The following is a 24,161-nucleotide window of genomic DNA, read 5'->3' as shown; positions in this document are numbered from 1 at the left end:
TAATTAAATATTGTTCAGCCCATCTGAGTGGTTTGTTACTAATGGTCAACCCCCCCAAGAATACAAATCTTCAGAAGCAATACCTGTTATTAATAGCTTACATATAAACAACTTTTACATCCGTAATGCCTTTGCAGAACCATACTTATCCAGCCCTCCTTTTTAAAAGACTTTGATTATTCAAAAGGAGCAGGGCAGGTTAGGTTACAGGTCCTTTCAAGCTTCACTTCAAACTTCGGTTTCATGTAAGAACTATGTGCAGAATGGAATTTACAATCCCTGGGTTCTCCAGGAAAGATTGCCAATAAATATTCTCCACTGCTCCTTCAATAGAACCCCAGCACTGCTCTGAAGGGAACATCTCTTCTAGGCTGAGGTAAATTCACTTTGTTTATTAAATCCTGGGATATTTCATACTTAAATGGGGGATAATTAGCACACAGAGGACCATTAAGATTACCATTGTACAAATAAGAAAAGGATATTTGTGGCACCTTAGAGACTAACTAATTTATTTGAGCATAAGCTTTCGTGAGCTACAATCTAAATCGGTGAAAAACAGACAAAAGGAGAAGAACAGGATACCATATAAATGCAAAGTGGTCAGGACAATAGGCTCAAGGTTTGTTCATTTCTGCTTTTTTTAATTGGGGAAGGATAAGACATAATCCTGTAAACCCTGATTTTATTTCTATGCCTAAAGAACCCCTTGTCACGGCAATGAATGAAGAAAATGGACTTTTAGTTGTACCTCAGTGTTCACCATTAATATTCTTTAAAATCTTTCTTGGAGGAGACAAAATGTCTTTGATTTTATACCATTAAAAAAAAACCTTTAGAAGATAACTATTAAAAATTAAAAATAACTTGGAATGCCACGCACATTAACATTGTATCATGTTTAAGAACATAGTATTTCCACTATTTCAAGAATGGAATTTATTTTATATATGCATATTATGTATTATTTATATAGACAATTACATTTCAGAGTCAAATAGACCAATGGGAAGAAACACTGGAGGATAAAAGCCATCCGTGGTTAAGTGATAGTTTATTTTCACATTCAGACAGCTGTACATTCTTCTATAAATAGATACTAGAATATTTACACCATTTCTCCACCCATTCCTCATGCATTCCACTCAAAATGGTAAATACCCTGACTAAGCCAAATAGGATTATTTCTGGGTGCAATTACTCAGAACCCTATGTCAAATCAGATAGGACTCCAGCTTGTTTTAGAGCACTCCATTAGATATTTTACATTTAATATTATTTTCTCTAGATCCTCTCTCCTTCCAGCATCTCAGGGGCTTCCCCCTGCCCCGGTAGAGTCCAGTACAGTTCATAAAGAACAAAAAGTGTTCAAACATCCATTCTCAGCCTACTTAAAATAAGGTGTGAGATGGATACTTTAATGAGGGTGCTTCATTACACAGTATTTGCGAAACTCTGAGATATACACGTACAGTTTGACAGAAGCAGTAGTTAAAAAAAACCAAAATCTGGAACCAGCATTTACAGTACTATCATCACAAAAAGTTGAATCCCCACAATGCACTTCGCATAATCCTGTGGGTTTCTGCAGGTTTTCTACAGAACCAGTGTACGTAGACTCTAATAGCAGTGCTTTACGGAGATTGTAGTGATAATCCCACATGTTACATGAGTTTGCGATATACTTCAGCCAATAGCACTCTTTTTACCTCTCTTTACTTATTCCTACACATTTAGATTAACTGTTCTAGCTACCACGATATGCATATATTAATTAACTGCACTCTTGGGATGTTAGCAGAGTGAGTCTAATTTCCCATTTGAAAAATACACATGTTACACACATACCAGTTTGAAGGGGATTTCATAAAGCACAGCCTCCAAGTCTCTCCCCTTCATGGTGCCTATCTCTTGCCCACCAGAGAAGAAATAATTCCATAGTTTTATACACGTAACATTCAATCTTAAAGCACCATATCTAATTTTAGGCTATTTCAGAGGAGTTTAAGGTAGCTAGATTACTCATCTTTACTAAAAAATTTGAAGGGCCATATGGCAAGAACTCAAAATTGGTGGGTAAAGTGTGAAAACACAGAAGGAAAATAATATAAACTATTACAGTTAAACAGCAGATGATCCATTCAAGACTAAGCTGCTTTCTTTGTGCATATTTTTTGAAGAATCTGAAAGCAGAGGCCTACAGCTGTAAGTGAAGAAATTTATGACACAGGTACCATTGGAAACAAAAACAACTGAACTCCAGATGCATTAGTCTTCTTGGAAATGGAATTCCAAAGGATTGCCCAGAGCAAGCCATCCTCAGTTATAGCTGGATGCTGATGCTCAGAACTGTCTGATAAGCACAGCTGGTGTAAAAACTCCAGTAAGAATGAATTCAGCAGGAGAATGAACAAGAAAGTCTTAATTTTTTTCTAAGGGGAAGGACCTGCAGGATCATACATAAATAACCAAGTTCTCACTGGAGTCAGTAATGTGAGCTCCAGTAACAGGAATAGAAATGGGAGTATTACACACCAATGTGCCAGTGGGCAAGCATTTCCCAATATTGTGATCAGCTGGAAACTGGCCGAGGGGGTTTGCTTTTGTTTTCTACCTCTTTCCCACGAACAGCAGCCACATAAGAGAAGAGACACAACACGGAATAGCAGATCTCATGGGCCTAGAAAATGTTAGAAAAGGAGATAATGAGATTCCAGAGAGTTAACCACTTCAAAAAAATACACTGACAGATTTGAATTTACTGTATATCCTCCCTCCTTCCGAGTTCTATTCAGAGGGCACCTTTCAGAACAGCATAAAGAGCTCTGGCTAGAAAAAAAAAGCATGCAGGTGGGAGATAATGGCACAAGCTACCCCTCACTATCCTTGTGATGAGGTGGAAAGGAAAGATCCAAGAGTTAATTATACCAACTGAGAGAGGATTTTAGGATTAGAACATCAGAAATCATACCACAGAAGAGAACAATGGTCCATCTAGCTTTGTATCATGTCTTTAACAGGTGCCACTGCTAAGCTGTACAGTGCTGTAAGGACTCCTTTGGTGGTGGAGGAAGGGGCTATCTAAAATTACTGTAACATACCTAATTGTCCAGTACTGTCCCTTGAATCATAGTGGTGGTGGGATTTCTTCCTTACTTCCAGTTATGATCATTTTATGCCCAGAAACAGAGACTGCTAGCCCTTGTAATTTCATCCCAGCTAGCTTAACTGTAGATATTATTTTTCATATAAAATGTCTAATACAGAGATATTTGCTTCACTATTCTATGACAGAAAGAGGCATAGTTTAATTGTACATGATGTTAAAAAGTATTTGAAATTATGTTTTGAATTATTCAGTTTGCCGCCATTTAATTCAAGAGGCATCTTTTGGCATTCTGCGAGGCAGTATGAGCCAATGAAGGCTGGGATCTGGGAGATCAGAGTTGTATTCCTAGCTTTGCCAGTGATCTGCTGGCTGACCTTAGGCAAGTTTCTTCATCTTGCTGTGCCTCTGCTTCCCCATCTGTAAAGTGGGGCTGATATTATCTTTGTAAAGCACTTTGAGTTCTATACATTTAAAAATACTATATAAGAGCTAGATGTTATGATGAAAGAGGTAAATTCGATTGTTTGATTGTTCTTGTTAGAATGTCATAAAATGGCTTCCATAAACTAGCACACATTTTCATTTAACCTGATTTTTCCTTCCCACTGTACTCTCTTTTTTGTTCTGGAATATACTACTCCTGGGGGAATTCTGCGCATGTGCAGAATTTATGTCCCCCGCAGAAAAATGACTTTCTGACAGGGAAGCAAAGGGAAGCCACAAGAGCGGTCATGCCACCCTCCCCAGCAGTATGTTTCAGGTGCCCAGGGCAGCCAGCAGAGAGGTAAATCACTGTGGGGCAGGACTGGGGAAGACCTGGCTGGTGGCTCAGACCCTTGCACTAGGCTCAGCTGCTAGTCCCGACTGGGCTGGGGAGGATGGGACTTCCTCTTCCCCTGCACAGCATCTGGGCCCACCCCCAGATTTCTTTCCCAGCTGCAGGAAGCTCTTGAAACTCCTTCTCCCCCTGCTTCCTGCACCTCAGCTGCAGGGGGAGGGATCCCCGTGCAGGAAGCTGCTCCCCCATCTCTCCAACACCCATGCATCCAGACCCACCTCATATCCAGACCCTCCCATCTCACCTTACCTCCCCACACTCAGAACCCTCTCATGATGAACCCCACTCCGCTTGCACCTGGACCATCCCAACAAACCACCCACACCCGGATCCTCATCCCACCGAACCCCAACCAGCTGCACGTGGATCCCGACCCCACTAAGCCCCAATCCTCCAGCATCTGGACCCCCCCATTGAGCCCCCCACACCCCCCTCCCACACTGAGCCCCAACCATCTGGTCCCCCCTTCAGAGTCCCATTACTGTTGCACCCAGAATCCCCCAACAAGCCCATGTGCATCCAAATCTCCCCCGACACCCAGATCCCCCACTAGCTGCCCGCACCCAGATTGCCCCACACAGAACCATCTCATCCCACACCTGGATCCCCACACATTAAGCCCCTCCAACCACTTGGATCCTGCCTTGTTGAGCCTGCCTGCGCACACCTGATGCACCTGGCACGGAGGGGCAGAGTGCTGGGATGTTTCTGAGGCAGGCCCGGTCCTTGTGCTGTGTCGGGGTTGGGTGCTGAGCGGACTCACCGCTGAGTCTGTGTGCCAGAGGGGAGCTGCACAGTGATCTCCCATTTCTGCAGCCAGTGGCTTGTACTCCCCAGTGTCATGGTGAAGCCTCCACATTTATTTGACAAATAAAATTTGCAGAATTTTACAGAATTTTAAAATATCATGTGCAGAATTTTTAATTTTTTTGGTGCAGAATGCCCTCAGGAGTAATAATATATCTAACTTTGACTACAACTATGTAGTGTTAAACCTATGAATTGTATATCAAATGCCCTCTTTAAAAGAATAGTTTTGTAGTTTTACTACCTCATGGTTCAAATTATCTTCTGTAAGAATGCTGAACTTCCATATGGTCACTGAGTTTATTGTCAGGAACTGCACTGGAAACAAAATGTAACTAGAAGAGTGGAAGCTAGGTGCCCCAGAGGGAATGAACAGAACAGGTAATCATCAAGTGATCCATCCCATGTCATGCATTCCTAGCTTCTGGCAAACAGAGGCTAGGGATACCATCCCTGCCCACCCTGGCTAATAGCCATTGATGGCCCTTATCCTCCATGAACTTATCTAGTTCTTTTTCGAGCCCTGTTATAGTCTTGGCCCTCACAACATCTTCTGGCAAGGAGTTCCACAGGTTGACTATGTGTTGTGTGAAAAAATACTTCCTTTTGTTTGTTTTAAACCTGCTGCCTATTAATTTCATTTTGTGACCCCTAGTTTTTGTGTTATGAGAAGGAGTAAACAACGCTTCTTTATTTACTTTCTCCAAACCAGTTATGATTTTATAGACCTCTATCATATCCCCCTTAGTTGTCTCTTTTCCAAGCTGAAAAGTCCCAGTCTTATTTATCACTCCTCATATGGAAGCCGTTCCATATCCCAATAATTTTTGTTGCCCTTTTCTGAACCTTTTCTAATATATCTTTTTTCAGATGGGACGGCCATATCTGCACACAGTATTCAAGATGTGGGCATACCATGAATTTATACAGAGGTAATATATTTTCTGTCTTATTATTTATCCCTTTCTTAATGATTCCCAACATTCTGCTCGCTTTTTTGACTGCCACTGCACATTGAGTGGATGTTTTCACAGATTTAGCCACAATGACTCCAAGATCTCTTTCTTGAGTGGTAACAGCTAATTTTGACCTCATCATTTTATATGTATAGTTGGGATTATGTTTTCCAATGTGCAGTAATTTGCATTTATCAACATTGGGCAACAAAATGGCAGATGAAATTTAATCACCCAGTTTTGTGAGATCCTTTTGTAGTTCTGCGTAGTCTGCTTTGGACTTAAATATCTTGAGTAGTTTTGTATCATCTGCAATTTTTGCCACCTCACTGTTTACCCTTTTTTCCAGATCATTTATGAATCTGTTGACTAGGACTGGTCCCAATACAGACCCCAGGGGACACCACTATTTACTGCTCTCCATTCTGAAAACTGACCATTTCTCCCTATCCTTTGTTTCCTATCTTTTAGCCAGTTAACAATCCAGGAGAGGACCTTCCCTGTTATCCCATGACAGCTTACTTTGCTTAAGAGCCTTTGGTCAAAGGCTTTCTGAAAATTTAAGTACACTATATCCACTAGATCCCCCTGGTCCATATGCTTGCTGACCCCCCTCAAAGAATTCTAGTAGATTGGTGAAGCATGATTTCCCTTTACAAAAACCATGTTGACTCTTCCCCCAACATATTATGTTTATCTATGTATCTGACAATTTTGTTCTTCACTATAGTTTCAACCAGTTTGCCTGGTACTGAAATCAGGCTTACTGGTCTGTAATTGCTGGGATCACCTCGGGAGCCCTTTTAAAAACTTGGCATCACATTAGCTATCCTCCAGTCATTTGGTACAGAAGGTGATTTAAATGATAGGTTACAAACTACAGTTAGTAGTTCTTCAGTTTCACATTTGAATTCCTTCAGAACTCTTGGGTGAATACCATCTGGTCCTGGTGACTTATTACTGTTTAGTTTATCAATTTGCTCCAAAACCTCCTCTAATGACTCCTCAATCTGAGACAGTTCCTCAGATTTGTCACCTAAAAAGAATGGCTCAGATTTAAGAATCTCCCTCACATCCTCAGCCATGAAGACTGATTGAAAGAATTCATTTAGTGTCTCTGCAATGGCCTTATCATCCTTGAATGCTCCTTTAGCAGCTTGATCATCCAGTGGCCTCACTGATTGTTTAGCAGGCTTCCTGCTTCTGATGTACTTAAAAAAAAAATTTGCTATTACTTTTTGAGTCTTTGGCTAACTGTTCTTCAAATGCTTTTTTGGCCTTTCTAATTACATTTTTACACTTCATTTGCCAGAGTTTAATGCTCCTTTCTATTTTCCTCACTAGGATTTAACTTCCACTTTTTAAAGGATGCCTTTGTGTCTCTCACTGCTTCTTTTACTTTTTTGTTTAGCTATGGTGGCACTTTTTTGGTTCTCTTCCTATGTTTTTTAATTTGAGGTATACATTTAAGTTGAGCCTCTATTATGGTGTCTTTAAAAAAATTCCATGCAGCTTGCAGGGATTTCACTTTTGGCACTGTAATTTTAATTTCGGTTTAGCTAACTTCCTCAAGGTAGTTGTGGTGATAATCCTTGACTTCCATTTCCTACTTACAAGCACACACAGGGCTGACCCTCAAATATATTATGTAATTAAAAACAGTAAGTACGATCTTTAACTGCTATATTGTGTTCAACAATGAAGAATATAAAAACTGATACAATGGAACTGCTCAATAACTCATCTATATAGTATCTTGTCTGACAGAGATCAATACTTTTCACACAGGAGTCAATACCTTTTGAGGGTATAAAATCCCTTTCATGTATCTCACTGCTCAGTATTATACCAAATGGAGAGAATTCTTCATGAACTCAGCTAGAGACCAACTTATGCTCAGACGTTAGACCCACCTTTCATCTGTTTTGTAGATTAGGCACTTTGGTCTGCAGAGTCATCAATTCAACACTTATCAACAGCACAAATATGATCAATTAGAAAAAATCCACTAATTAACCTCTCTCTAAAATGGACCCTTCTATGCTGCTTCAGGATCTCCCTTAATTTTATAAAAGTAGGAAGCACCAAGCTACAGCCTCTTTGTACAAGAGCTAGAACAAAAGAGAAGGTTATGTTTCACTGTAGCTCTAAGGCTGCATTATCCTGCGATCCCAGTTTCTACTGTCTTCACTCAAATTTTCCACTAACGCTCTTCCACAGAACCTCCATTTGGAGAGGCAGTCTGAACCGCATCCCACATGGCATTAAGTCAGTGAACTGCAGGACAAAAGAATGGTCTCAGATATCAGAGCAATGGGCATCGTATGAGGACTTAAATATATACCCTCTAAAAGAACCAGAAGGCATGACAGTTCACTCACCATTGGTGTCTTGTACTTGTGGCTCACCACTTCTTTAGTTTCAGGAACTAAAACCGGACGGGTAAGAGACAAAACAAAAAGTTCAAAAAACGAGAGGAAAAAGTGAAAGAAATAGCACAATGTTCCCAAAGGAAAGGGGGAGCGATGCACACAGACAGTAGCTGCAGGAACAGGGCACCTCACTATTCCTCACTTTTAGATACTATTCTTTCCCTATATTTATACTATCATGATCTTTTGAGGATACCAGCAATGACATATTATGTAACTCAAAATGGCATAAAACATTTCTTTGGCTCCTTGATTGAGAAAAACGAATAGTAAGTGTTTGATGTGTCTCAGACTCATCATTGGCTTTGCTGGTGCAATTAATTCCTGTCCTGTTAGCAGAACACATGGTAAAATCTGTTTATCGGCACAACCATATAGTCTAAATCAACATCTCTTTTAAAGCCACTTTGCTACTTTAACTGCTTGCTCCCCAGTGTACCCTCTAGAAATCTGAATTTTCCCTGGTGGTAGTTTGACTGGATACTTTTGCATGGGGTTCAGTTAAATCCGTAAAAGAATGGAGATTAGACTGTGGAGAAACCAATCTTCTGGAATGGAAGACTTTCTCCTCCAGGCCAGCTATATCTTGGACACTGTTCATTGAACCAGTTTCATTAAGTCTAACACCTGTACTCTGGAGTTTGCCTGGAGACCTCAAGAAAAATGTTCATTGCTTTATGAACAAACTTACTCAAAACTATCAACATACAAGATTTCAGTTACACATGGCACTCAAAATATCAGGCTTGATTTGTCTTCTAGGTGTATTAGAGGAAACACCAGCAAGAGTTGCAGTCGATGACACAGATCGAATCTGTTATCAGGAAAGCTCAGCCATTCCTCCCTTGCACTGTTGCTGACACATACAGGAGGAAAGTAGCACAGAATAGCAAAGGAAAATTTTACCCTCTGCTCTCATTACCCCAAAGTGCCCCATGCTGAAAGCTGCAACCCTCCCATTAGTATGTTCCACCTGCACTGTGCTTCTGTCCCACTCTTCTGAGTCTGTGTGAATGATGCTGTGCACAAATCTCATGGAAAGACAATATAGGGAACAAACAGAGCACAAGGAGTATAATGATGCACTATGAACATAAAAAAGGCAAATTTAGATTTTTAAAACTAAAGGAACAACAAAAAGACATTTTATTTTGAATCCTTTCCTTTCAAAGCGGCTGAAACCTGCTTTGGAATTTGTGTATGACAACAAAAATCTTAAAGTAAACATCATAAATTATTCAAAACCAGACCAAATAAGTACCAGTTTAATAGAGAAAGGTGAGGAAGGAGGAGTGAATATCTTATAAAGCATAGGACCTAGTGACAAAGACAGTAACAGGCAAAATATATAAACATGAGCTCAACATGAAGAGCTGGGGGGGAGGGGGGAATGGACACCAAAACCTAGCCATGCAGCTGTCTCCTGTTTGATTATGACATGACATGACAACAAAAGGTAATATGGAAAGAGGGCTCATACTCTAGTGAGTCAAAACTAGGCAGTGCAGACTGGTTCAAAGAGAAGGGACTCTAATAAAAATCAATGTCTATGATTTGATCTTAGTGTATCACAGTATCAACATCCCTGGAAAGACCCATCAAAACTGCAGCCTTTGTTTAAAAATAAATATTTGCCTTTGACATTCTCCATTTTCTTGGACAGAGGCAGCTACTTCAGAGGCTGAAAACTGGGTGAAGTGCATACCCAGGCTGCACTGCCCTATGACACCAGTGGCTAGAGCTGGGAAGAGAATGAGGTGCACATCCAAACTGCCTTACCCGTTGGCACCAGATGTTCCAAATTAACTCCATGTCACCAGGGGATAAAGGGGGAGTGAGGTGGTGCACAGCCAAATGGGATAGGATTACAGAGATGTACAAATCTTATTTCTCACTGGATAACATACAATTGTTCATATACTCTTCAAAAGCAGGAAGAGGAAGCTGGAAGGAGCTGGTGGCATGAGGGAAGGAGAGAAGGGAAGCTGTAATGTCCCTGATTCCCAAATACACAGCAGGGTGAGGACCTAGGGAAGAAACCACCTCCTTTCACACTCACTAAAGTCACCCTCTCGTCAAATGAATGACTCCCCTGTAGCCCTCCAGTAGGAAAAAATACTCCTGAGAGGGTGGGGTTAGGAAGGAGAGAAGAGAAAAGCTTTGGGTTTACACCCCCAGAGCTCAAAGTGCTAGCACTGCAGAGTATATAAATCATACTAATTTTTTTCTTCTAACAATAAAATTGACTCAATACTGTTAAACTAAGAAGATGAAGGGGATAAGTTACTGAGCACCATCCTGCAGCCTCTGGCCCTGTGGATGAGAATATATGGCACTAGTAGAGAACTATTTCAGGGGACATCACTTTACCTGCTGGAGAATGAAGGTTTTCATAGCAGCGGCGATGAAGGGGCCACGAGAAAGTAAAGCACAAATACACAGCAGTAACTCAAATTCCAGAAGTAAGAGCCCTACACTTCTTCACTTCCTTTAAATCTTTGTTCCCATTTGTGGACAACAACCCACGGCTCTCACTTGGGCCCTGGTCTGAAATCACATCTCCAACATCCACCTTGCCATGTTAACCTTATTTTTACAAATGGCCTTTAATTTTCTACTGTCTTGCGATATTCAACTTCTTCCACTCCCACTAAAAAGACCATACTCGGAAACCACTAAAACCTCAAAAATAATTAAAGTTAAATAAATTTCCTGGTAAGTAAGTCAGGCTGACTGGACTAGAATTTCCAGGATCAGCCAGCCCTCGTGCCTTTTGTTAAAGTACAACCAAGGCTAAATCTCCAGTCCTCAAGCACAGAAGCTGATTTTAAGATTTAGAGTTTTGTTAGCAGCTCATTCACTTAATTTTTAAGTTCCTTCAGAACTCTTGGATGAATATTACCATTTTATCCTAGTGATTTATTGTCATTTCTCTTTTGAACATAGAGTCTAATAGTTTCTCATCTTCATTATCTTTAAAAGTGTAGCTCTAGGGGAAATATCTTTCCATTGGTCTCTGTACAAGAAAGCAGGTTAGATTCTCGGCAGTGTCTACCTTCCTTTCATTTTCTCGTTGGTAATCTGGTGGACCAATAACTCTACTGCAGACTTCTTCCGACATATTAAAATAGCCAAAAACTTATAGACCAAATAAAAAGGCAATTATTTAATCTTACAATTCCATCTTAATTTCCACCTTTAATTTTACAGGCCATAGATTATGTTCCTTTCTGTTAGTTTAATCTGAACTAAAGGATAGCATTCTAACGTCTTGAGCCATGCCTTTTAACCATAGCACATTTTTCTTGCCTTTCTGCTTCCTACTTTATTCAGGGGTAGGAATGCCTTCTGTGATTTATCAAGTTGCTTAAATAGCTTCTAAGATGATTCTAATGATTTAATTTCTTAATTTTTGTCTTCAGTTTCTTTCTAACTTGCTTCCTGATTTTTTTACTTTAAAGCTGCCATTCCTAAAGTTGAGTGCCACAATACTGACCTTCACTACAATCCTTCCCACAATGGACTTGAAATTTATGGTACGGTCATTATTACTTAGTGGCTAAAACTAGAGTTACTTTTTGAACCAACTTCTATGTATTACTTTATTATCAAGTCAAATGTTGCTTCTTCTTGTGCATGGTCCAGAAATAGCTATTTGAAGAAGCAACTGTGTCTCAAATTGTCCCTCCAATGATGGCCAACTGTGACATTTGACCAGCTAAATGTCTGGGTAGTGGAAGTTACCTATTATGGTTTTAGCAGATTTTATGGGCTCTGATCTCTCAGCTTTGTGCACTTATTATCACTATTATTTTGCAACCCTAAGTGTTTGCTAGCAGAAATGCTATAATAAATTTGTTGCCTATTTGGGGTAAATATGGTACAAGAGGAATAGGCAACCACACAATGTGGAAATCTTCACCTTCAAGCCAGCACTTACCAGGAGCATCCGTAAACTATCCCAAACTTTTCCATATGTTGCATTCATTGTTTTGAGATGTGTGTGTGTGACAAGATAGTTTCAGAAAAGGTAAAGGGAAGAAACCTGTTCATGAAATGACACACCAAGTCTCTTAGCCCGTGGCTCAATTGCCTTCCAGTCATTGTACTCTGATTCATGACATCCAATGGTGTCATTTTAAGGACTTGGTATCAGAACAGAAAGGAGGCAGTATAGAAGTCAAGATCAGGACATGAAGCTTCCAAATCCCAGTATCAGTTACATTTCTTAGAATATTAGGAAAGAGGATCCATCAGTCGGTGCCCTTTAATCCAAAGCAGTGGAAAAGAACCAGAACGTCTGAAAACCAAGACAGTATTTTTTTTGAAATGATGGATGTAAGAAAAAATTAACACTGATCAAATACTGAAATCCATTTGTAAATTTAATCTTTTTATAAGAAAAGTTTCACATTTCTGTGAAGATCTAAACAAATGTGCAGCCACAGATGAAAGAATAAACCACTCCAGACTTGGAATCCTTGAGAGGACCATTTCAGAGGGTGTGAAAGACTCAGATGTTTTATAAACCTTCAAAATCTTAAAAGACCCCTATTTTTTCAGACTGTGGTTCAGAATATTATGAATCACACTGATACTGGGAAACTCCTGAGTATTGCCCAGTCTGGGTTTAAGAGGATTATATTTAACTGCAATCACTGGCCAAATAGCACTAGTCCTCCATTTCTCTACCATCATCTCTCTCCTCCACCACGATTCTGACACTGAAAATAAAATCATTGACTAAATTGAAGCCCAGAAACATCCTCTTTTTCCAGAATAAAATAAAAATAATACTTGCCTGGAGCAGCAAAGGGGAAATTTCACTGTGGGCAACAATCTGTGTCTCGGAATATTATATGACACATTTGATCATGACTTCTGAGGAAAGGAGACTTCTGAAGAAATAATTTCTAAGCACCTCCCACTTCATTGACTCATTACTGTTATCCAGGCTGCACAAAGTGACTTCAATGGCATGCTGACATCTGGACTACAAGCCATGATTATGAAAATCTACAAGTTTACTCTGATAGTGTCAAGACATCAATCCGCCTAGTCAGTCAGTCTCTCAGATGCAATCTATATTTCTCTCTCTCTGTGAAGCTGCCTACCATCTAATGAAGTGGCTCTCAACCTTTCCAGACTACTGTACCCCTTTCAGGAGTCTGATTGGTCTTGTGTACCCCCAAGGTACACCTCACTTATAATCTACTTGCATACAAAGTCAGACATAAAAATACTAAAGTGTCACAGCCCACTATTACTGAAAAATTGCTTACTTCCTAATTTTTACCATATAATTATAAAATAAATCAATTGGATTATAAATATTGTATTTACATTTCAGTGTATAGTATATAGAGCAGTATAAACAAGTCATTGTTTGTATGAAATTTTACTTTGTACTGACTTCACTAGTGCTTTTTATGTAGCTTGCTGTAAAACTAGGCAAAAACCTAGATGAGTTGATGTATCTCCTGGAAGACCTCTACATACCCCCCGGGGTATGCATACCACTGGTTGAGAACCACTGATCTAATGAACACAATTCTGAGACTGAGGACTGGAAATCTGAGTTACTGCCATGTGAGTACAGACCTAATATCAAAATAATGTAATTACCAAATTCCTCCAGGACAAAGACTCCTCGCACAGTATTGCACTTTTTAATGTGATTCAGCTCTATGAAAACCTACAACAAAACAGGGAGGAAAATAACAAGATTAGACAATGAGGGACAACTTTTTATTAAAAAAACAAACAAAAAGAAACACCGTCACGGCTGATATAACTTGAAACATTGTAGCACATACTACCAATTCATTTACAGTTTAATACATAAATACAAGGAGATTAAAAAAGATAAATTTGCCACAATGCTAGAAATTAACAAACAACTTAAAATGCTAAGAAGCGAAGACAGCAGAAGATGGAGTACCTTCCGCTCCTTGCAGGAGGAGAAAGCATGGAAGAGAAACGAAGGAGTTAGTAACTCTGACATATCCAACATTGCTACCCCTTCAGGCACTCAATTGAATTACAGCAAAGAGAAAACCAACACATCTTAAATGCAACAAAAAGGGGGACAAGAAATGGCTGGCTCCCAAATTTGGCATATGATTTATGGCCCAGGTCCATCCCACTTGGTTTCTGCCCCTCCATGCATCCTCCTCCAGCACAGAGGGCAGGCAAGGGGCAATGTGCTTCCCACCCTCATGCTGCTTCTCTTAGACCATCCACCAGTCAAACTTAACTTCCCTACCAGACAGCACTGCAACTGAGATTTAGCAACAGAACTGTTTGTAGATTTTACATGGTATGTGCAGTCAGTGTTGAAATTGATCCAAATGATGACTTTGGGCAGCACTGATTTCATCTTTAAAAACATGTATGAAGACTCCGATATTTATTTTTTGTTTGTTCATTTCATACAGTATGCCACAGAGCCACTGTGAGTTGGGTACCCACTGGGGAAAAACAGAACTGTTTTTAACTGATCTTTGGTTTAAAAAATAAGCATCCAAAAAAGGAAAATAAGCCTCGTCACTGATCACACTAATCATTTTTTTCCATGTTCTAGGACACAGATGCCAGCTTTGTGCAAATCAGTAAATTCTCCAAGTTCAACGAGTTCAGTTAATGCCCTATACAATTAAACAATCTCTTCTGATGTGCATCCATATTCTGGAAAAGCATAACTGCAGTTAGTCCTTTCAGGGCAAGAGACAACTTGGGGGCATGAAGAGAAGGTACAGGAAGGTGATCAGGAATCAGCATTATGCTCAGATCCTAGAACATTTGTTTCTTCAGGCAGGAAACATACATATGAAGAGTAAGATTGCTCCAGTATCCTGAATAAGTCTCCTACCAACACCTTAGAGATATTCTTGAAAGACTGCACAGCAATGAACTGCAGTGATTTTTTCAGTTGCTATGTACTTACAAAGCTGCAAGCTCAGGTGTGGATTTAGAGATAAATTTACTGGAGAAATTGAATCTACTAGGAAAACAGAAAATGGAGAAAGGTATCTGGGCACTTCTTTTCCCTACACCACTAGTAACAAACTACTTTCATTTAATCCCCAAATCATTACCTGGCCAAGAAAGGCAAGGGGAGGCTACCAGGCAGGACACAAGATCATGCCAGCTAAAAGGTCTCTTTTAGAAACAGTCTTATCTATGTCTGCCTTCTGTAAAGAGATCAATTCACATTTTGAGGGTAAATCAAGGTAAGTTGATTTTCAAGTACAGATGATGTTTCCAATAATAGAGAAGCTCTAACATATGATTCCAGGTTATTTATTCCTCAGTACCAGAAACTAAACCTGAGATTTTTTTTTTTGTCAGCAAACCTGCAACTTGCCTCCTTCTCACAACCAAGTATTCAGGGAACAGAAAATTAATCCCACCACTTCGTTTACCTGCGCTCTTTTGAAGTTTAGTTTGTCAAAAACTATCACCCTCTATTTTTCTCTTTTCAGAGGGATACAGGGAAGAGGAAATAAGGGCATTATAAGGGGATAATTATCCATTTTTTATCCACTTAGATCATTTCCATTGATTGCAGTAGCATTTGCTGTTAAGGTTCATATTATGCAGCTCAAGCTTTTTTATTCAGGACCTCAGTGGAAAAGTTCAAATAAATCAGATACAATATTAATTATCTAGCAACCCAAAAATCGTAAATGCAAGGCCTGGAGGCATCTGGCTCATCTGAACAAAAACTAAGGGGTGATGCATTTCCCCAAGTGGCGAAATTTATGGGAGTTTCCCATTTTTAGGGAAGTGAAATGTTTGAAAATAAAACAAGAATTAACAACATAACAATTAGTAGACTATTTGTAACCTCTCATGGGGATAGTCTTCCTCTACTCTAAAAGGTCACCAACTATAAGGAAACAGGTTTACACAAAAGGTTAATAGGCATTCCTTTCTATGTTTCATAGTTTCATTTTGTGTCTTGTGGGGTGCAGATGCTCTCCCCTCAGTTTAAAAGCAAGTGAACGTATAAAGGAACAAGGCTTATATGGGGAAACAGTAGAGGGAAGATTTAATTAGAGGAAAAGGTAACACACTCCACAAGGGACTGACTGACAGCAGCTTTTCTCCCTCTCTCTCACATACACATATCCCACCCTCTACTAAAAACTGGTTCTACTGTCCAGCACAGCACACCTCTAATGACATATGCAAAACAAACATGAACACAAAGCAAAAAAACAAAAAACAAAAACAAGGACTAAAGAAAGCAAATGAAACAACATCCAGAGAAAGGAAGAAAATGATAAAACAATTCTATTTGTGTTTCCTCTACACCCACAGATAGATTGCTATTTGGAAAGGGGGGGAAAAAATCAGTAATTTATTCTCATCATCTTCTTCAATGTGAGAGAGTGTCATTCTCTTACTCTATTTTCTTGTCTGGATCTGTAGATTCTCCCCCATTTTTAAAATACAAAAATTAAACATGATGAAGAAAATTACCTGAAATACCTGCAAATGTACCTAGCTTAATCTTACAGACACAGTTCTGAATCATTGTGCCATCAGAATGTCAGAGTTCACTATATGATAAATTATGGCAACTTAGATTACCACCCACTTTTTGTTGTTGTTGTTTTAGCATTTTGAGTTCCAGTTACCTTGTGCACCTAAAGAATTCTGGCAGCCAGAAACAAAGTTAATACCCACCTCTACAACTACTTTTACTTTTTTTTTTTTTTTTTAAATGTACTATAGATGTCTACACTCTGAGAATTTCTCATTTCAATATTTAGAGAATATAGGCCATATTCCTCTTTGTCATCCTACCCTTTCCCCATGGTGGTGCAGGGAAGAGGAAACACACTGATGCAGAGGTGCTGCAAAAAGCTTCATGCTCACATACTCTTGCTGAAGATTCCCTCCTACCTGACTATGCATAAACTTCAGGTTAATTCCTTCCAGTGTGACTTGCAGAAGCCCTCCTTCGCCAGTTTTCATATCCTGCACTGGGAACTCACCACCCAATTCAGGTCCTGCAATATGATAACAAAGAGAAGCAGGGCAGGAAGGAATCAAATAGAGTGATCTGCACAATACTCTCCATTTATTGAGTAACTAAAGCAAAAACTCCATGTAATGTACACTGCAACAGTGGATTGGTGCTTTTATGACATGAACAGTGTAGAGTACTTGATTAAAGACTAGCAATGAGTGCTATAAACACCATCACATATTTCATTGCTGGTGTCTGTAAAGCTCTGTAATGTGTGAGGGAAATTAAAAGACTAGCTCAGAGTCTGTACTTGCCATGGCTGCTGCTGCTTTTTTTTTAAAAAAAAGAAGTTAGCTCTCTTTTCTGTATGATACACCACAGTGGTTGACACCTTACACAGCATTAACCTTCAGCAGAAGCAGAGCAAATATAAATTCACCTGGAGCTTTGAATTTCCTGCAATTTCATATGAACATAGAAGTGTCCTAATGGGATGAAAATAAAATGGAAATATTCTTAATCCCACAAAGAAAGAAGGGCTTCTTGAATCTCTCATGTCATAGAATATCAGAGTTGGAAGGGACCTCAGGAGGTCATCTAGTCCAACCCCCTGCTCAAAGCAGGACCAATTCCCAACTAAATCATCCCAGCCAGGGCTTTGTCAAGCCTGACCTTAAAAACTTCTAAGGAAGGAGATTCCACCACCTCCCTAGGTAACGCATTCCAGTGCTTCACCACCCTCCTAGTGAAAAAGTTTTTCCTAATATCCAAACTAAACCTCCCCCACTGCAACTTGAGACCATTACTCCTCATTCTGTCATTTGGTACCACTGAGAACAGTCTAGATCCATCCTTTTTGGAATCCCCTTTCAGGTAGTTGAAAGCAGCAATCAAATCCCCCCTCATTCTTCTCTTCTGCAGACTAAACAATCCCAGTTCCCTCAGCCTCTCCTCATAAATCCTAAAAAGGAAAGGAGTACTTGTGGCACCTTAGAGACTAACAAATTTATTAGAGCATAAGCTTTCGTGAGCTACAGCTCACTTCATCGGATGCATAGAGTGGAAAATATAGTGGGGAGATTTTATATATACAGAGAACATGAAACAATGGGTGTTACCATACAGACTGTAACAAGACTGACCAGGAAAGGTGAGCTATTACCAGCCCGGGGGGTGGGGGAGGAAAGAGAACCTTTCGTAGTGATAATCAAGGTGGGCCATTTCCAGCACTTTACAAGAACAGTAGGAGGAGAAATAAACAATGGGAAATAGTTTTACTTTGTGTAATGACACATCCACTCCCAGTCTTTATTCAAACCTAAGATAATTGTATCCAGTTTGCAAATTAATTCCAATTCAGCAGTCTCTCATTGGAGTCTGTTTTTGAAGTTTTTTTGTTGAAGAATTGCCACTTTTAGGTCTGTAATCAAGTGACCAAAGAGATTCAAAGGTTCTCCGACTGTTTTTTGAATGTTACAATTCTTGACGTCTGATGTGTCCATTTATTCTTTTACGTAGAAACTGTCCAGTTTGGCCAACGTACACGGCAGAGGAGCATTGCTGGCACATGATGACATATATCACATTGGTAGATGCGCAGGTGAACGAGCCACTGATAGTGTGGCTGATGTGATTAGGCCCTATGATGGTGTCCCCTGAATAGATATGTGGGCAGAGTTGGGAACGGGCTTTGTTGCAAGGATCGGTTCCTGGGTTAGTGTTTTTATTGTGTGGTGTGTGGTTGCTGGTGAGTATTTGCTTCAGGTTGGGGGGCGTCTGTAAGCAAGGATTGGCCTGTCTCCCAAGATCTGTGAGAGTGATGGGTCGTCCTTCAGGATAGGTTGTAGATCCTTGATGATGCGAAGTGAAGAAACAGATTGACAGAGCACCCAGAACTTCTGGGTACCCAGAAGTTACCTACTACAAGACAGGCCCAACAAAGAAAATAACAGAACACCACTAGCCATCACTTTCAGCCCCCAACTAAAACCTGTTATCCCTCTGCCTTAGCAAAAGAGAGATTTGTTGCTACTAAAACTGTGTGATAGCTCCCAGCCATGCCAGTCTATTAGTCAGCCAAACAAACTTAGGATTCCAACAGCCCTTACTGTATCTTGCAGGTAATGCTCGGTGACCAGAGTTCCCATACCCTCAGAAGAGTATTCCTCTGTAGTATCCAGCCCGTCACTGAACACTCACAGGAATTACCAAATTAGTTGTCCAAAAAGCTAAACACACCCGCCTGTTGCCCTTCTCTGTACCTTTTCTATTTTTCATATAACTTTTTTGAGATGGGGCAACTAGAACTACATACAGTATTTGAGGTGTGGACACAACATGGATTTATATAGTGACATGATGATATTTCCTGTCTTTTAGCTATCCCTTTCCTAATGGTTCCTAACATTGTTCACTTTTTTGACTGCCGCAGCACACTGAGCCGATGTTTTCAGAGAACTATCCAAAATGACTCCAAGATTTCTTTCTTGAGTGGCAACAGCTAATTTAGACCCCATCATTTTGTATGTATAGTTCAGATGATGTTTTCCAACATGTATTATTTTGCATTTATCAAATGAACTTCATTGATATTATTGAATTTCATTGGCCTTTTGTTGCCCAGTCACCCAGTTTTGTTAGATCCCTTTGTAATTCCTTGTAGTCTGCTTTGGATTTATCTTGAGTAATTTTGTATCATCTTCAAACATTGCCACCTCACTGTTTACCCCTTTTTCCAGATCATTAATGAATATGTTGAACAGCAATGGTCCCAGTACAGATCCCTGTGGGACACCACTATTTACCTCTCTCCATTCTGAAAACTGACCATTTATTCCTACCCTTCGTTTTCTGTCTTTTAACCAGTTACTGATCCATGAGAGGCCTTTCCCTCTTATCCCATGACTGCTTACTTTTCTTAAGAACCTTTGGTGAAGGATCTTGTCAAAGGCTTTCTGAAAATTCAAGTAAGCTATATCCACTGGATCACCCTTGTCCACATGTTTGTTGACCCCCTCAAAGAATTCTAATAGATTGGTGAGGCATGATTTTCCTTTATAAAAGCCATGTCTACTCTTCCCCAACAAATCATGTTCATCTGTGCGTCTGATAATTCCGTTCTTTACTATAGTGTAAACCAATTTGCCTGGTACTGAAGTTAGGCATACTGGCCTCTAATTGCCAGGATTGCCTCTGGAGCCTTTTTTACCAAAAAGAATTTGTAATAAAAACAAGAATAAATGTATTAATAAAGAATAGAGATTTAAGAGATACTAAGCAGTGACAAAAGAAACAGAAAATGGTTACAAATAAAACCCAAGTATTTGGTTTTATGCTCTTTCTAGTGACTAAAACTTAACTCAACAGGCTACAATTCTTGCCTAAAGCAGTATTCTCACTGTGACGGAGGTTCTGTGCGTCGAGCCAGGTCAGGGTTGGTACACCCTGCCACCAAGTTGTCAGGATTCCCTGTTAATCAGGATATTGCAGCAAGGTGGGCTCTGGTCCCCTGGCAGAACTGCATAAATGAAGTCGGTAACCCCTGAGCCTCCGGGTTGGGACTGACAACCACAACTGGGATCCCGGCCCTCTTGGCGGGGTTGAACAACAATTAGCCTGTAGCCCCTGGATGGGGCAAAACAAACAAACAGTCTAAAGCCCCAAAGCCTCCTGGCTGGGGTAGAAAATAGCAATTGGGGAATCAGCCCCCTGGGTGGAGCAGAACCGTAATGCATTTGTAGCTCCCAGGCAGGGCAGAACAAATAGTCTAAAGCCCCAAAGCCCCGTGGCTAGAACCGAGAGCAGACAGCAGTCGTGCCTGGTGGCCCGTGGGGTGTGGTAGGGGAACCTGGCCATGTCTGCTCCACCGGGTTCCAACCCAGGGCCCTATGAAGTCAGGGACTCCCCTGTTAACAGTTTAGGCATCAACTTCTACTACAACCCCTGGATCACTTCCTACCACAAATAGCATCCCTGGCATCTCCTCAGCTGGCGGTGGCTTGGCATCCCCATTCATCTCTGCCACCAGAAAGTTGGCCATAGCGTTGTCCAAGTCCATGAGCTCTACCGCCTGGAATGTCATCAGCACCTCTGCAGGAGCCTGCAGTACATGTCCTCCCTCCTCCTCAGCCAGTGTGACTGGGCTGGGCTGCCTCCTTTTATCTGGCTCTTCCACCTGAGGCATGCGTAGCAGGGGAAAGGGGGCATGGCCTCCTGGGCCCACAGGGATTGGTTTGTCCCTGTTGACCCAATGTGGGGTTGGTACACTCTGTCACATTCACCTACAGCCACTTCTTAGGCATCACCAATTCACATGGTGGGGGATCCACCATTCACAAATGCAAAGAACATCAACCTCTTCCCTCAGTGATAACCAAAATGTCTTTTTGTTTCTCCTTATATTCCCTAGAGTTTATTGTCTTTGTCACCAGAGTCAGGATGGACCTCTGGGGTTCAGACTCCAGTGTCTTCCCATGCTGATTTCACATCCTCGTTAACTTGCTCCTCCTGTTTATCTCAGATGCAAATGAACTGTCCATTGTCTCTGCCATCACCATGCTCAATTTACGCTAGAGACGGGGAGATAACTGTCCTCCCTCTTGTCTTGAAAAAAACCTGTTTCTCTCTTTGATTACAGACTTCAAAGCACAGTATCAAAAATATGCATAAATCCTCATACAGTGTTAATACACACATTTCACAGTGATATTAACGACCAGTATGTCACTGGTTTTCAACTGATATCTTATACAACATTCTTTACAGATAAATATTATGACTGAAATGTGTTAGATGTAATAAGTTTGTCAGGCTTAATAGAAGTTGCTTTATATGACGTTGAATCCTTTTCAAGTGGGCACTGAGGGCTCTTAGGGTCACACCTTCTCTATTGTTTTCAACAAGGTGGTTCAAGTAAAACGTGGGCAATATTTGGCCCTACAACTGGAACTTGGAGCTTGTCTCCGTGAAACTTTTTTCCAGTTATACCAGTATAATTATACAGGTAGAGTTAAACACCTACAGTTATATTGGTATAATTCCCCAGTGTAGATACACTTATTCCATAGTAAGAGTGCTGGGCGGGGGGGCTTACTTTAAACACTTCCAAAGTGACATAAGTTAAATTGAAAAAAAGGCCCTCTTCTACTGGAATAAGAATGTCCACATGGGTAGTTATACCAGTCTAACTAGATTGGTTTAAATTCACACCCTACCTCCCTTACACTGGTATAACTTCCCCATGTTGTCAAGACCACAATTAGGTTGATGATCACACACGAGCCAGAGTAGACTCCAGCTCCAGCTCCCAAAGCTGGATTACTCTGCAGTACTACCAAGAGTAAGCAGTAACAAAATTATTTTTATCATCCAAGTAAGCAGTTAACACTGAACACACATATGGAGCTAGTATGTTGAATAAGAACAACTATCACGTTTCTGGCCATATACACACTTTAAAAGAGGTTTGCTAGTTTTCCAGCTGCAACTGTGCCAGGATCTTCCTTTTTCCCATTCCGTTAGTACTTGTTCACACAAGAATGTTTTACCAGTTGTACAGGTATAGTTATATTGGTTTAAATCCCCATGTGGACACAGTTATTCCAGTATAAAATAGTGAGGTTTTTGGTTTACTTTACACCCTTGCAAAGTGACATAAACTAAACAGAAAAAGCCCCTCTTAAATGGGACTAAGAGTGTCCAAACAATGGGTTAGACTGGTAAACTCTATTAATTTAAATTCACACCTTAGGTTACACTGGTATAACTTTCCCATGCACACAAGCCCTAAGGGTTAGAACTCTGCAGGGAGCTACAGGGTTAATCACTGCTGATTCACTGGGACAAGTGGGGTTCATTAGATTTCACCTTGAATATAATGGAGGTGGGAGTAACCCTTTCAGAGAGCCAGCGCATGTAACAGATAGGTCTTGATGGAAGGAAAGGTAGGACCAACCGAATCTAAGGAGAGAGCTAGAGTGAGATTTCATGTCATGTAGTATTATTTTGGAATGATCATTGTATTGGTAAATCAGACCCCTGAAGGGGTGACTGATTTTAGAAATGCATGATTTTTGGTGAGGGCTACACCAGCCAATAATAAATAATCATCATCATCATCTCCACCACAACCTGCCATATAGGCATAGGTAGAGGAGAAAACAGAACTTTGAGATCACTGAATAAAAAGCACTACATTCATACAAACCATCATTAAAGAGGTTGGAGAGACAAGGTGCGAAGGTAAAATCTTCTGCTGGTCCAATAAAGATATTACCTGACCCACCTTGTCCCTCTAATATCCTGGGACCGACATGGCTACAACTACACTGCATTAAAGAGCTTGGTTGCTCATACAGTACCTGCCAAATCCTGTCCACCCATGCCTGGAGGCCACGGCTCTTACCTGGTTTAATACTTTGCTGTCTTGCTGCTGCTCGCTCCATACTGTCTTTTACACAATAGTACAATTCCCGACACTGTAAGAGAAAAGTTAGATAATGTTTTCACACCATACACTAGCAATACCACATCACAGAGCAGCTCAACAGCATTGACTGTGGGGTTTAACGTGTGGATGTTGGGTGGTGTTGGTGGCCTGTGATATACAGGAGATCAGATGATCTGGTGGTTCCTTCTGGCCTTAAAGCCTATGACTAAGTCTCTACAAAAAGGTCAAGTCCTTTCCTCTCGTATGATCATTTCCATGAGGAAGTCCTTGGAGGATTACCAAAGGATCATTTGGAAATAAATATCCAACAGTTTGTGATATTTGATTACAGACTGCATCCCAATAGTATCTAATGACTGGACATGTCTTCCATAAATTCCTCTCTACCCACAATTTCTGCAACATTTATCCCCATGTTCTCTCTTTCTCTCTCTCTTCCCCCCCCCTCCAACTGTGAGTTACCACTGAAACAATATCTTAAAGAAATTTTCTTTTATTCTGCTACAAGCAGATTGCTGGTCCTCTTGTCCAGATCAAACCCCATTCCTCTGGGGTAATTTGTCTAATCAGGTCCACAGAATACACTATTTA

The 24,161-nt window shown here is 40.4% G+C and overlaps 1 protein-coding gene across 50 annotated transcripts in view; it reads right to left on the bottom strand.

Annotated features, from left to right (window-relative positions):
- Positions 1–924: 924 nt before the first annotated feature.
- Positions 925–24,161, bottom strand: part of MADD (MAP kinase activating death domain) — a 130,848-nt gene continuing 107,611 nt past the window's right edge. For 23 of the 50 annotated variants that reach the window (XM_038407650.2, XM_038407640.2, XM_038407642.2 and 20 more), the window contains 6 exons: positions 23,526–23,598; positions 17,056–17,162; positions 14,084–14,092; positions 13,768–13,837; positions 8,092–8,138; positions 925–2,680 (listed from right to left, as the gene is read on the bottom strand). In XM_038407650.2, coding sequence (XP_038263578.1) covers positions 2,573–2,680; positions 8,092–8,138; positions 13,768–13,837; positions 14,084–14,092; positions 17,056–17,162; positions 23,526–23,598 — 414 coding nt within the window. In that variant the 3' untranslated portion in view covers positions 925–2,572. The remainder of the gene's footprint in view (positions 2,681–8,091; positions 8,139–13,767; positions 13,838–14,083; positions 14,093–17,055; positions 17,163–23,525; positions 23,599–24,161) is intronic. The other 27 variants (XM_038407680.2, XM_038407653.2, XM_043515771.1 and 24 more) reach the window with 2 other exon arrangements.

This window comes from Dermochelys coriacea, chromosome 6 (assembly GCF_009764565.3).
Source record: "Dermochelys coriacea isolate rDerCor1 chromosome 6, rDerCor1.pri.v4, whole genome shotgun sequence".
NCBI classification, from domain to species: Eukaryota; Metazoa; Chordata; order Testudines; family Dermochelyidae; genus Dermochelys; species Dermochelys coriacea.
Note: the sequence above shows the minus strand (reverse complement) of the source record. Positions and strands in the feature narration are given on the sequence as shown.